The following is a 14,400-nucleotide window of genomic DNA, read 5'->3' as shown; positions in this document are numbered from 1 at the left end:
GTTGGGTGAGGGTTGCTGGGATACAGTACAGATGCCTGCCTCTTCCTGATTGGAGGCTGAAAGTTTAAGACTATCTAGAAAAACTATAGAACTCAAAAAGTTTTCCTGAATGTGGTTTTTATAAATATTGGTTGTTATAATTTGGACTTTGTCTTTCCAGTAAAACACCTGGAATGTTGCTTTTCTGGCTCTCACTTGGATGTAGAGCCACAGGTCTTAGGAGGTAATGAGGAAATACGTGGGCTGATATTCTCATAGAAATTGCATAATCCTAAACATGGACTGGATCTTGCAAGGCAAGTCATTTAATTATTTCTTAAAATGACTCAAGAGAATAGCCACAAACTAGACAAAAAAAATCCCCTAAAAAATAATTTTTAATCCTCACTCCATCCTTCTGACACTACTACTGGTCTCTAAAGTTGTATTTTGTTTACCATGGTCATAATTTTTAGCATGGATTAAATTTTAAGTAAGGTGTCACCAATTGTCTAGCCCTGATTGGATAAGTGGGTGGAGGATTGTCAGAATATTATCCAAATAACACCTGGCAATGAGGGACATAATTTGCTATCATCTCCTCCAAAGACAAAGGCAAAATATATACTAAGGTAACTAAATACTACAATTTATCGATACATTTATCACTAACAACTTGGTTAAAAGATCAAGATTGGGTACCAAATAAGAATAGGTTTTCGAATTTATGATAACTAGTTAGTTGAGTCAATTGTCTCCTGGAGCTATGTCTGTCATTCAATAGACAAATACACGTGTCTTTTTGAACTCTGTGAATGGAAAAGCGTCTACTTTAACCAAAAGTGGCACTTAATCACTAAGATATTAATTAAAATAAAACAGAGGGAGGAGGAGGAGTTCTGCTCTGCTACCCTGCTTAGGATAAAGAAAGCCAGAGGTGTGCCTGATTGGCTTAGTAGGTAGAGCATGCAATTCTTGATCTTGGGGTTGTGAGTCTGAGTTCCACGTTGGGTGTGGAAATTACTTAAAAATAAAATCTTAAAAAAGAAAGTCACAGAGAGTATCTTTACAATGAAAAAAAGCTGGAAAATCAAAAAAGAAAAGAAAAAGAAAATCATTCCTTACTTTGTGTGTTTTTTTTTTTAAAGATTTTTTATTTATTTATTCATGATAGTCACACACAGAGAGAGAGAGAGAGAGAGGCAGAGACACAGGCAGAGGGAGAAGCAGGCTCCATGCAGGGAGCCCGACGCGGGATTCGATCCCGCGTCTCCAGGATTGCGCCCTGGGCCAAAGGCAGGCGCCAAACCACTGCTCCACCCAGGGATCCCTCATTCCTTACTTTGAATCTAAAAATCTATATACTTGTAACCATGGAATTGTACACTGTATTTATTTTTAATTAATTTATTATCTAAAATTTTTTTTAGATTTACTTACTATTTTAGACAGAGATAGAGAGAGAGAGGATATGCATGAGCATGGGAGAAAGGAGGTCAGGGGTAGAGGGAGTTAGAGGAGAGAATCTCAAGTAGACTCCCTGCTGAGCACTGAGCCCAAGGCAGGGCTCGATCCTTCGATGCTGAGATCATGACTTAAGACAAAATAAACAGTCTGACACATAAACTGACTGAGGTACCCAGGTGCCCCATTTAATTTTTTTTTTAAAGAATCTCTATACCCAATATGGAGCTCAAATTCATGACCCCTACCAACCACATGCTGTACTAACTGAGCCAGCCAGGCACCCCTGAATTGTACACTTTAAAAAGGTGAATTGTATTTACGTGAATTATATCTCAACAGAGCTGTTATTATTTTTAAAGGAAAAGAAGAAATCTGAAGTCACAAGGCAACCAGACAAACTGAATTCCAAAAAGCAATGAACCTCCCTCAGGAGAGACAGGGACACACAAATCATTTCCCCTTTTGACAGAACATGTGAGGAAAAGGCAAGTAGAAGAAAATAACTGAAGTTTCACAGAGTTTTTAAAGGTTAAGTCCCTGGGAACCCTGGCCACAAAACGGTTCAGCTCTTCTCCATGGGTTTCCTCCAAGTTCTCAGGAGGAAGATTGGGTGTAGGGGAAAGAAATATGAACGACAGCCTATCAACAGTGAGCAGGCATGATGCTTCCCGGGACCATTCTTTAGCATTTAGAGCAAAAGCCAGAAGCTGCTGGGGGAAGGCCCCAAGCCTTGCCTTACCAGAAAGCAGAGGTTTATTGCTGCCAGGGGAGAGGGCAGGAACGCTGAGAAATAAGTATCATTCCTGAGTTCTTTCTGACTGTACAACAGCGTTCAGTAGTAGGAGAGCTGGATATGAAGGCAGGCCCAGGAGACCCTAACCTGTAGTTTGTCCAGCAAGTTCTACAATGCATTCTTCTTAGATTCAAGCAAGTTATAGGGATGTATTTTGGAGTTAAGAGATTTAAATATTAAAAAAAATTAAAATTTATGGAAATGAAGGTTTGCCACAACTTGATGGGATGATAGCAGGGAGAGAAGGTAGACAAAGAGACCTGCAGCACCGTCCCTTGGTCATTCTATTCCCCTGTATGTCCCCAGATCAGCACATTTCACTTATATGATGGGTTACAAAAGGTCATCCCCTCAAAAAAAGGGATGATTTTTAACATGAGTATTTAGGAATTTTAGAGGAGTTAAAACTTTGCAGAAAAATCAAACCTGGAATGGTTGAGAATTTAGATCTTTGTAAGTTTTCAGCCATCAATATAAGTTCAGGGCAAAAAATGAAACAGGAGATCATCAACAAAATGGAGGTTTAAAAGAAAAGTAACAAATATTAAAAATTACATTTGTCAGACCAGAAAAAGGTCTGTATTGTTGTTATAAATGAGTCACAAATTACTAGCTTTCTTTTGAAGTGACTTAGTTACAATACCAGAACCCAGACTGCATACCAAATGGCAAAGCCCCCTAATGCATATGGAACACTGATCAGCCTTTTCTCTTTAAGAGTGTGAACATTTGCAGCTTCTAAGTACAGCACTGGAGATTCTGGGCTGGCATTCCTTTGAGAAACTGACATCAAGGCATGGAGAATGGTGCCTCAGTTATCTCTGGTGATAAAAAAGAAACCATGGAAATCTGTTTGCTATCTACTTCCTGTTCTCCACATCCCTACTTCCCTCAAAGAAGTTAAATTAATTAAAATTAACATAGAGGTTTTATATTGTTTTTTGGTGAAAACAGGTGACTTGGGACACTCCAGTTGGCTAAAACAAATGCCATTTACTCAGCAAAAATTTCCCAAAGGTTAACTGAAGGTTTGGTATTATACTGGGCACTGTGATCTATGCCTTCTCTTTGGTCATAATCTGGAATTAAGAATAGGTTTAAATCCTTCCTACTCCGTGAGAAAAAAAGGTTCTTGGTAAATTAATCAGTCAATATTTAGTTTTGAGTGTCTATCTTGCAGCTCATAGCTAACGTGAATCCTTTACAGAAACCAATTCTTCCTAAGTCACTTCAGTCAGTTGAAAGACTCTGAATGTCTTTATCTTCCAAAAGAATTTCCAAACCATTCATTTGTCTGTAGCTCCATTCTAGAGGCTTACCCTGGATATCAGCTTCTCCAAAAACTCTTCCCTCATTCTTCAGAAAAGCCAAGAGATTTTGGAGAATAGTGTTCCAAGTAGAGTCAATAGCAAGTGCAAATGTAAACAACAAGTAATGGTGGAAAGAATCTGGTGTGTCTAAGGAATGGAGATAGAGATGTGGCTATGTGGCTGGATATGGTGACCAGAGAGGGGGAGAGAAACAGGTAACAGAACCTTTGGGATCTTGGTTAGGGGTCTGGATTTTTATTCTAAATAAATTTGAAAGTATTGGAAAATTTGATATACTAGGGTTATATGAACTGAATGAGAGAACATTATATAAACTATTGAAATGGTGTTTAAATTGTTTCAGAATCAGGAAGGATAAAAAAAAAATAACACCATCCTCTCTGTTCTTTCTGCCATTTCTCATATCTTCTTATAGTAAGCATGGTATTTTCATTTTGATCTCAGAGTTATGGTGAAGGCTTATTTTTCTATCACATCCTTTAAGGTAAAAACTCAATATGAGGAAATTAAAGTACAAAAAGCTCAGTAAACTTCCACCAACTTCAGGAATGGAAAACAAGTTTGATTAACAAAGTAAAATGGAAATGAATTAATTTTGTCTAAAGATATTGATGTAGAGTTTCAACCATGTTCAGAACAGAATTTGCCTGCAACTTACTTAAATATTTTAGAAACCCTCTTGAGCAGGGGTCAAGTAAAAAGGTATGTATTCTCCCTAAAGGATTCCTTTTTAAGTGTCAAAAAATGCTAGGTAGCCCCAGGAAAAGACAAATATGTCAAATCTGATGACTTGAGCATTTTGAATTCACGTTAGTAAGGCACCCGTATTAATACATTCACTATACTTAAAAACACACCTCTTCATGTAAAGGCAGGAATAACTATATTAAAGCATTGATTATCAATGACATATACTGTTTCTTAAAATAAAACCTGCATTTTATGAGAGCTGATCACAAGTTAACTTTGACAATAATATCAAGGATCTTAATAAATAAATGAGAAAAGATATGTCAATGACTAAAGCAAGACAGTAAAACAAAAAAGCCAGAGAGAAATTTCTTAACTGGTTTATGATATACTCCCACAAGTCCACGAGGTTTGATGTGACTAATATTCCACCTTCTTGAAAGACATCAGCACCTCCCACCCTTTCTGAAACAGCAATGATAACAGCAACAACCATCTGCTTGCTACACAGGATAGAAAGACAGTATTTTTCTTCCAGTTGGAGTTGTACTGCGGTGGCTCCTGAAGAGAAGGGAATTGACAGGAGAGACAGAACATCTAAAAGAATTAACTAGTAGAGAAAAAGATTACATAAAGGTAACCATTAACATGGAACAGACCATTACAATTAAAAAAAAAAAAAAGAAGTACAGAAGAAAAAAAATTGCAAGAGTTAAACACATGAAAATTAGAAAAGCCTAATTTCAAATTGTACTGAAGATATGAGGGAATCTAGCTGAGGCAAGAAGAGGAGGATTTTAAAAATAGAAAGGTGACTACAGGAGACTGCAAAATGTTCCCCTCTTCCACTATAAGGAGAGAGAGCTATGGCATGGCATGGCATGGATCAGTATAGTATAACCTTGCCTGTGGAAGTATTTTCTTAGATAAATTCAAGGTCAGATATACCCCTATATTTCTTTAAAGATAGGGAAAACTCTGAAAACACACTATCTTCAAGTTTTAAAAGAAAATGTAAGAAGCTTAGGCCCAAAGAAATAAGAATTTACTATTTACCACTGACTTAGGATAACAAAGTAGGAAATTAGATTTTCTTAAAAAAAAAATCTTAGCAACAGAAACAAAACACTATTATTTATTTACATATGCATCTAAGTCCCACTCATTCGTTTTTATTTATTGCAACAAATGTCAATTTAGAAAATGTCACTTTTGCTTATAGAAGTTAAGATCTAATTGAATAAAAGATCCTGGTACAATTGGAAAAAGAATGGCACATGGGGTTTGGGAAATAGTAGGAGTCTGTGTTGCTTCCCATCCTATTTTATACATTATATAACTGTGGCTTTGAACATTTCTCCCAACAACTTTGACTTTGTTTTTTCCATCTAAACAGAAATAATGATATTGCCTTACTGGCCTCATAGAGCCAATGTGTTTTAAAAAAAAATTTAATTCTGTTAAAGGTGTTCAAAGTGGTAAAGTTTAGGATTCAGTTTAGTATAGTTTCAGACTGAGTTTATATTTATTTCCTAAATGGAAACATTAATCTGAAGGCTAAAATCGCTCAGTGGTCATTTTAGCTAACTTGATCTCTGTTGATTGTTAATAATGCTACAGATCTATGGAGATATCACATTATGTTTGGGAAAGTTATTCTAGTTGCAATTAGAGGGTGTGCGCTACAAGGGTAGGAATTATGCCAGAAAGGTATAAATGCAAACTGACCTTTTACTTTGAAGACATCAATAGAAAATAACTTAATCCTTTTCTAAAAACTTCTAAGATCTATGAAGAAAAGTGGCATGAGGAAACAAAATCTTATTGGGAGATACAGAATTTCATTTTGTTGTGCTATTGTGGGAGGAGGTGGGATATATAAAGTAGCATTAACATCAAACATTTTTAGTTTTATTTTTAGAAAAGATTTTGTTTACTTGAGAACAGAGAAAGAAAGAGTGTGCATGAGCAGGGGGAAGGCTTGAGGGAGAGGGGCCAAGGGGCAGAGAGAAGCAAATTCTCTGCTGAGCAGGGAGCCTGATGTGATGCGGGTTTTGATGCCAGGACTGTGGGATCCTGACCTAAGCTGAAGGCAGACACTTAACAGACTGAACCGTCGAGGTGTACAAAATCAAACATCTTTAAATTAAAAAAAAATTTTTTTAAATTGTTATATTTGTAGTTGTCATGAATGACTGCTCAAGGTGACATAAGAATGATTACAAAAAAAAAAAAAAAAAAAAAGAGAGAGAGAGAGAGAGAGAAACTTCCATGCAGTTAAATGGATGTTTCCCCTTATCCCAATTTCATTGAAAGTTACATCTTGCTATTGAGAGCTTACACATGCATCATCTTCTTCTATAGGGCAATTGAAAAACTAGTGCTTCTTAATGCTAAAGTATAACCCAGTGATTAAAGATGTCTGTCTCACAATTTTGTATCTCTCCTAAAAATCAGGGAGATCTGACTATGCAGTTTTATAGAAATACCTCACCAATACCTGAGGATTAACTTTAAGTTAAACCTTTATGACCAAGGCTCAGAGAAGATACAAAGTAAACAGGACATTCCCAACCTTAACAGGCATCTATCACAGTAAGGAAGACAGATTTTTAAGCAACTAACTATAATTGAAAAGCCAAATAAAATAGTACATTAAGAGAGCTCAGAAGAGGTTATTAATTCTCATAGATGGCATCTGGGAAGCTTTTGTGGAAAATGTGGCATTTAAGCAATATCTTGGGGGGGGGTGTTTTATAGGTGGATTGGTGGGGCTAGCATTCCTGGTTGATGAAGCAGAGTCCAGTATGTACTTAATACACTCAAGTAAATGTGAGACAAGTAGTGTTTTCATTAGAGTGTGTTCTCTACAAGGGCCTGCAAGGGACTGTGGCTTATTTCATCCACTGCTAGACTAAAAGCATTTAAAACACTATCTGATGCAAGACAAATATTTATTCAATAAATGAGTAAGTTGGACACTGGGTAATTGAAAGATACATAACACTGGAAATGCAAGCTTAGCAATAAAATGATCTGTTATATATTTTAATATTAAAATGTTAAGTTATATTAACATATTAACATTAAAATCCTGGAGGCAATGTCAATTGACCGGAGAGGTGAGTCCATAGGTAAGGTAAGAAAAAGGCATCAGGATTACAAAGAAGGGTATGAAGTCAGGACTTAGAAGTGGAACTGACAGGAGTTAGAGATAATCCTAGAAATTTCCAAATTGAAAGACTAGGAGAATGGTGGTACCATTCATTACATAGGAACATAGGCAGATCACAAATTTCAGTAGAGAAAGGAATATGTCATAGGCACATTCAACTTAAAGTGTTGACTGGAAATCCATATGGAGAAGTGTAACCTAAGGGAAGTTAGAACTGGGGTTTAGAGGTGAGCCAGCATGAAAGTTGTAGATGAACTCCATCAATAGGTATTTATTCTGACCACCTACTCTGCACCAGCACCAATATCTGAGCTATCAGGACTGTAGTAGTAGTTATGGGAGTGCACAGCCTAGAGGAGGGAATGACCCTGAGAAACTTCTATATATTCACTGGAGAGAGAAGAGGGTAAAGGGTATCCACTGGAGGATACTGAAGTAGAATGATGAGATCAAGAGAACACTTTATTTATTTTTAAAAAGACATTTTTCTTTCTTGAGAGTGTGAGTGGGGGAAGGGGCAGAGGGAAAGAGAGAGAATCCTATGCAGACGCCATGCTGAGTGTGGAGCCTGATGTGACACTTGATCTCACAACCCTGAGATCATGACCTGAGTCAAAATCGGGTTGGGTTCTTAACTGACTGAGTCACTCAGGCGTCCAAGGGAACATTTTTAAAGAAGAAAGTTAAAGAAAGGAAGGTATACAAGCTATTAAACTCTCAAGAATCTTTCCTAATTTTGTAGTTCCCTTCTGAGTACAAATAAAAAAATTCAAAGAAGTGTTAAATAGGAATCAAGCTTTTCAAAAAGAAAACTGGGAACACACACAAATCTCAGAAATGTCACAAGGAATCAGTGAGGTCTAGAAGAAAATGGAAAAAGAAATATGGTTTTAGCCTTAAGTCTGCTTTGGTAACCTCAAGTGAATGATTTAAACTCTACATACGTTCAGCTAGTCACATAAGAATTAAAAATAAAAATGGAGTTAGGGGAAAAATACCAACAAGAACTTAGTGATATATTGAATACTACTGAAGAACATTTAAATATAAGACAAAATTCCTGCCCTCAAAGAAATGACAAAGTCAATTTGAACTCAAAGCATATAAAGGCATTTAAAATAAATGCTTTATTGAGAATTCCAAACAAGAGTAAATATCAAAGAATATAATCCATATGCAAGTTACCATTAATGCAAATCAGTAGAGCAAATGTCACACTAGTACTCCAGTTTGAGGGTGCTTCCCTCATGGACTTGAGTTGAGATCCTATTGACATTAAACTGAGTTCAATTAAATATAGATTACATTATATATCTAGTACCATAAAGCAACTTAATTGGTTTACTTATTTTTTAAAAGGTTTCCTTTAATTTTAATCAATTAAATTTTTAAAATTTAAATTCAATTTGCCAACATATAGTATAATACCCAATGCTCATCCCATCAAGAGCCCTCCTTAGTGCCCGTCACCCAGTTACTCCATCTCGCCGCAACTTAATTGGTTTAAATTACATTTTCCAGAAGCTAGATTTAAACTCTGATGAATGAAGAGAAACCGTTTGATAAAATACAACCAATAACAAACAAAGAAAAAACTACCAAGCTGTGGCAGAATGAGTGACTTAACCCTCTGCGTGTATGATTCTTGGAAGGAGTTCTTAGAAGGCAAATAAGGACCAAGGGCATAAAATCTCTTCAAGAGTTCCAATACACGACAACCTACACAAAGCACCTTTCAGGAATGGCATAGCAATTCATATTCTTAAAAGGGGCTGAAAAAGTTCTTGTCCTTAATGGAAGAAAAAAGGTGTATTACTACTTTTGCTCAAAGTTATTCCATTTGATCATAGGGACTTCTTTTCGGAAATGCCTGTTCCTGATATGTAGAGCTCATTATACATAAAAGAGAGCTACTCTGTCATCGTCCCAAACTTCCAAAGGAAGATCACCCACACTATCTTCATGCCTCCATAACTATAGAGCATAAAATTGTGAAGAAATGGCTAACTGTAAATTCAACCCAGCTTTCTGCTACTTGGCAAATCTTTTCTTAATGATTCTCTAGCCATGATTCCCAGAGGTAGCCTATTGTAAATCTCCTCTGCTTTCCCTTAACTCCAATCCTAGCCTGAATCCCTTCCCTACTTACACAGACCTGTCAGACTATGAGCATCCATGACAGAGCTGTTCCCAGAGTCTAGAATAAGAGGAAGGTGTATGGGAAGCAGAATAAATTACTACTAGACTGGCATGGCGCTCCTTAAAAAGGCACACATCAAGCACATTTGGTTTAAGGTCCCATCTCTGCTTCTTGTTCACTATGTGGTCCTGGGAAAATTAGTCTTTCTATGACACAGTTCCCTCATGAATAGAACAGCGTTTAATAGCTACTGCATGTGGTTGACATAATGCAAGGACCTAAGGCAAGGCATGGCATATGGCTGGCACTTAGTAACTGTCAGCTTCTTTCCATATCTCCATGTTGGTCTGCTCTTGCCAGTTTGTCAGTTTTTTTTTTTTTTTTTTCATTTTAAAGATTTCATTTATTCATGAGAGACACAGAGAGAGAGAGAGAGAGGCAGAGACATAGGCAGAAGGAGAGGGAGGCTCCATGCAGGGAGGCCGGTGTGGGACTCGAACCTGGGACTCCAGGATCATGACCTGAGCCAAAGGCAGATGCTCAACTGCTGAGCCACCCAGGCGTCCCGAGTTTGTCAGCTTTAAGTGGATTTTTACATAGCTGAACTTATCTTTTCTTCTCTTCACTCCCATAGACAATGATGAGACATCGACGGGTCTTCACTACCAAGTCAATATTCTTGGCACTGAGGGATTTCTACAACTCAGCTCCATCTCATATCATTAAATCCATCTCATACTCCTCCTCCACAAATCTTTCTATCTTAGCCAGATTGGATTTAATCAACTTTCCTGACATCTTGAATACTTACTTAGGTCCACATGCATTTTTCCTCCCATTTCCACAACTCTCCAATTGCCCAAACCCATTTCATAGTTTAAGACCTAGTATTATTATTGTTATTTGTCTGCAATATTTATTGAGCGCTTTCTATGTGGCAGATACTGTTCTAAGTATATTATATGCAGTATCTACTTAATCTTCACAAGCCCTACAAGATATTCTATCATTGCCAGTACTGAGATAAGAACATATTTGCCTTTTTTCTCTAGACTTTATGCTCTTTTATGACATGAACCATGCCTTGCATTTTTTTCCTTTGTATGATTATCTAGTTAAGCAGGAATTCAACAAATATATATGTATATATGAACTGACTGTAATTTCACACTTTGTTTAGCTGCCCTAACACTATCACTTAGTCAGACTATAAAGTTGGTAAGAAGGTGTGATGTGATTTAATAAGAAACACATATTTGGTCTTTGTGCTTGTACATAGCTCCTAAAGTCCTAAGTGTCCAGAGCTATAGAAAAGTATTTTTTTGAATGTTACTGAGTTGACTTTTGGAAAGCACACAAGTAACCGAAGGATGAGGGATGGTTGCCAGTGGAACCAACCATGTGATGAGAGGGTAAGCATTTTCAGCAGTCCTCCTTCCTGTCTAGGAGGAGAGAGAGGATGGAGATTGAGTTCAATCATCAAAGGCCAATGAATTAATCAGTCATGTGTAAGTAATGAAGCCTCCACAAAAAACCCACTAAGACAAGGTTTGGAGAGCTTCCAGGCTGATGAATCAGAAAGGGTCCATGTGCTGTCTTACTGGGCCCCAAACTCTGTAGGGACAGAAGCTCCTTTGCTTGAGATCTCATCCCATGCATGTATCTCTTCATCTGGCTATTTACACATATTCTTGGATATCCTTTGTAAATAAACTGGTAATGTAGACAGTAAACTGATTTCCTAGAGGAATTTGCTTGGCAAATTAATCAAACCTAAGGTCAGGGCGAGGGGATCATGGAAACCTCTGATTTATTGTCAGTGGGTCAGAAGCAGAGGTAACAACCTGGACTTGAAATTGTCATTTAAAGTGGTGGACGGTTTTGTGGGACTGAGCCCTCAATCTGTGGAATCTGATAATATCTCTGGGCAGATAGCATTAGAATTGAGTTGAATTGTAGGACACCCAGCTGGTGCTGGAGAATTGCTTAGTGGCTTGAGGGGAAAAACATGTTGAAACTGGTGTCAGAATCTTAAAAGGTCACCTAAATTTTATACATCTATTATTTCTAGGAACTGAATCTATCTGCAGATACATAGTAGATTTTGTGTACAGAGCACTAGCAATGGCTGAAACAGTAGTTTGATATAAAGAAATCCTTGGAGGTACCAGGAATAGTTCAGTTTGATCATTCTTGATTAAGCCACTGTAACTGAGAAAAAACTCAAAGCAATAAAAAATTATGAGTAAGTACAAGTAAACAAATTCATCCTTGTTTGCAGATTTCTTAAGACATTACAATAGGGAAAGAAGAAAGACTTAAGAAGTCCTGTTTACTTACTGGGTTTGTTGCCACAGTAAAAGCATACTTTTTTTGACATATAAATCAAAATCCAACCATATCGTTTCTTCCTATATGAGAAATAATCATATGGGATGTTTACAGAATATAATGTGCTTCAGGAGACTTTTTCTTAAATCCTGTGACTATGATAGAATTTATTTTCTTAGATGTCTTGAGGATTTAGCAGAAACACTGAAATCACAGCTCTCTGTCATAACACTAGCCAAATCCAAAGACACAAGGAACACTTACAGGTAATCACCAAAGGAGGAACAAGTTATTTTCAAGTAATTGTTGAGGCTAAATCACAAATAATGGAAAACTGCACACTTTAAAAAAAATGAACCAATTTCTGTTCAACTTAGGAAAATAAAAATTTTCACACTTGTATATGTTGTTACCTTTTTTAAAGACCAAAAATGCTGAGATTTTCAAATTAGCTTGCTATGGTTGAAGTTGAAAGTGAGAAAGGCTACTATGATCAAACCATATGCTTAATTCATAAAGGGGAATAAAAGAAGTGCTAGTGCATAGCACATTCCAGTGAAGAGGAGAAAAAAAAAAAGTTAATTAATTCAACTCAATTTTAGCTGAGGGCATTTTTCCACGACTGCTGAACCCTAGCATGTGCCAGGCAGCTAAAATTACACTAAATGTGTAAGCTCTGTTGTTATTTTAGAGATAATCCAGGAAGCAAAACAAAGCCAAAAATTCTCACTGCATTTTTAACATGAAACGCTTTAATCTTCAATCAAGTGTATACTTTCCTTCTGTTTTAAGATTTTTATGTATTATCTCTTTTGTGTATGTTTGAAAGTTTACAGATTAAAAAGTGAAAACAAACAAAAAAGAATAACAAAAATGATTTTGCATATATTTCCAACATTGTTTATCATCTAAAACCATTCTTACCAGTCTCTGTTTCTGAAGTTCTTCTCTAAGTAGTCTATCTTCTGGTAAAACATCACATAACAAAAAGTAATTGTCTTGTTCTTCTGTTGAGAGATTAGGAAAATAAAGGAGAAATGATATTTATCATTTTTTTACAGAAGAATTTTTCCTTTAAAAAACATACATATATGTATGTCCATTAGGATGTCTCTTCTGGTATACAGTACTGTTTTAGCTTTATTGAAGTTAGGCAACATAAACAGGGCAATTTAATTTTAGCTATCATGAAAGTGAGAGAATTCTAATTTAAGAAAGTACGATTATTCCTTTGAATTTTTGGATTGTAGGGAAAAGATGGTAGCTAAGATGTATACTTACCAAGGGGAGCTGTGGAATTGATTCTTATCACACTACAAAAGTCTGTAATGGGCTGTTCAGTGAACCTTTTCCTCCAATATAAAATGTACCTTGGAATAATCAAACAGAAAGGATGGTAAGAAGACAATATACTACTTATTGTAGAGTGACAGGGTTTTATAAAACCATTTAATTATCCCAAAACAATATATCAAATGTTGATTGATAACTGCTAGAAAATTTACAAATGGAAAGGCAGTAGCGCATTTAGAAATATGAAATAAATATTTAATGAAATGAAATTACTCTGTAAAGGCATGGACATGATTAAACTTTACTATCCCCAAATTCAATAAATAGACATATGGGAAAGTTAAAATGAATTATTTTTATGTGATAATGAAGGTTTTAGAAATCACATCTAAGTTTATGTGAATTTAAAATGCAACAATGATTAAATAGGCTTTATCACACATTTCCAAGAAATTGAAAGTTGGGTGGTTATCTTATACATAAAAAGAACTGAAGGCAAAAAAAAATAATGCAATGAGAGGTTAGCCTAAATTAAATACCTATAAGACAAGATAGAAAAATTTTGCATGTGCACATTGTATCTGAAACAAGGCAGATTTTTGGAAAAATGGCCAAGCTTACAATTCTTGTACCTAATAAGCAGAGTTAGAAGAAGCATCCTGGGTAAATTTTTTTTTTTTTTTTTTTTTATGATAGGCACACAGTGAGAGAGAGAGAGGCAGAGACACAGGCAGAGGGAGAAGCAGGCTCCATGCACCGGGAGCCCGACGTGGGACTCGATCCCGGATCTCCAGGATCGCGCCCTGGGCCAAAGGCAGGCGCTAAACCGCTGCGCCACCCAGGGATCCCCCATCCTGGGTAAATTTTAAAGCAAAGCGTAACACCCAGACCTGCACTGTCTGAGGAAAGAAGGAGCAAGATGAAACGGTTTAACAACCTGTTCATCTTCCCATTTATCTAACGCGATTTACATTGGCAACTGCATCTCATTTATCAAATGGTACCAAGAAGAGAAGGTAGCCTCTTTCATGGGGAGAAGGAACATGGAAAGGCTGACTCCATAGCTGACAGTTTATCAAGCTATATGGTTGATAAAAAACAACCAAAACACTTACAACAGAAAAAGAAAAATCCCTGAAAGGGATGGAACCTACTGAAATAGATTTAGTAATAGATTGTAAAAATTTGGACATTTTAAATG

The 14,400-nt window shown here is 36.5% G+C and overlaps 1 protein-coding gene across 3 annotated transcripts in view; it reads right to left on the bottom strand.

Annotated features, from left to right (window-relative positions):
- Nucleotides 1–14,400, bottom strand: part of ZNF277 (zinc finger protein 277) — a 108,847-nt gene that overhangs the window by 30,488 nt on the left and 63,959 nt on the right. For all 3 annotated transcript variants that reach the window (XM_049093433.1, XM_025464676.3, XM_049093434.1), the window contains exons 3-4: nt 13,188–13,276; nt 12,831–12,913 (exon numbers count right to left, since the gene is read on the bottom strand). In XM_049093433.1, the coding sequence (XP_048949390.1) occupies nt 12,831–12,913; nt 13,188–13,276 (172 nt within the window). The remainder of the gene's footprint in view (nt 1–12,830; nt 12,914–13,187; nt 13,277–14,400) is intronic.

The sequence above is a fragment of the Canis lupus genome, chromosome 14 (genome assembly GCF_003254725.2).
Source record: "Canis lupus dingo isolate Sandy chromosome 14, ASM325472v2, whole genome shotgun sequence".
NCBI lineage: Eukaryota > Metazoa > Chordata > Mammalia > Carnivora > Canidae > Canis > Canis lupus.
The sequence above is the reverse complement of the archived record's forward strand: the minus strand, read 5'-3'. Positions and strand labels throughout refer to the sequence as shown.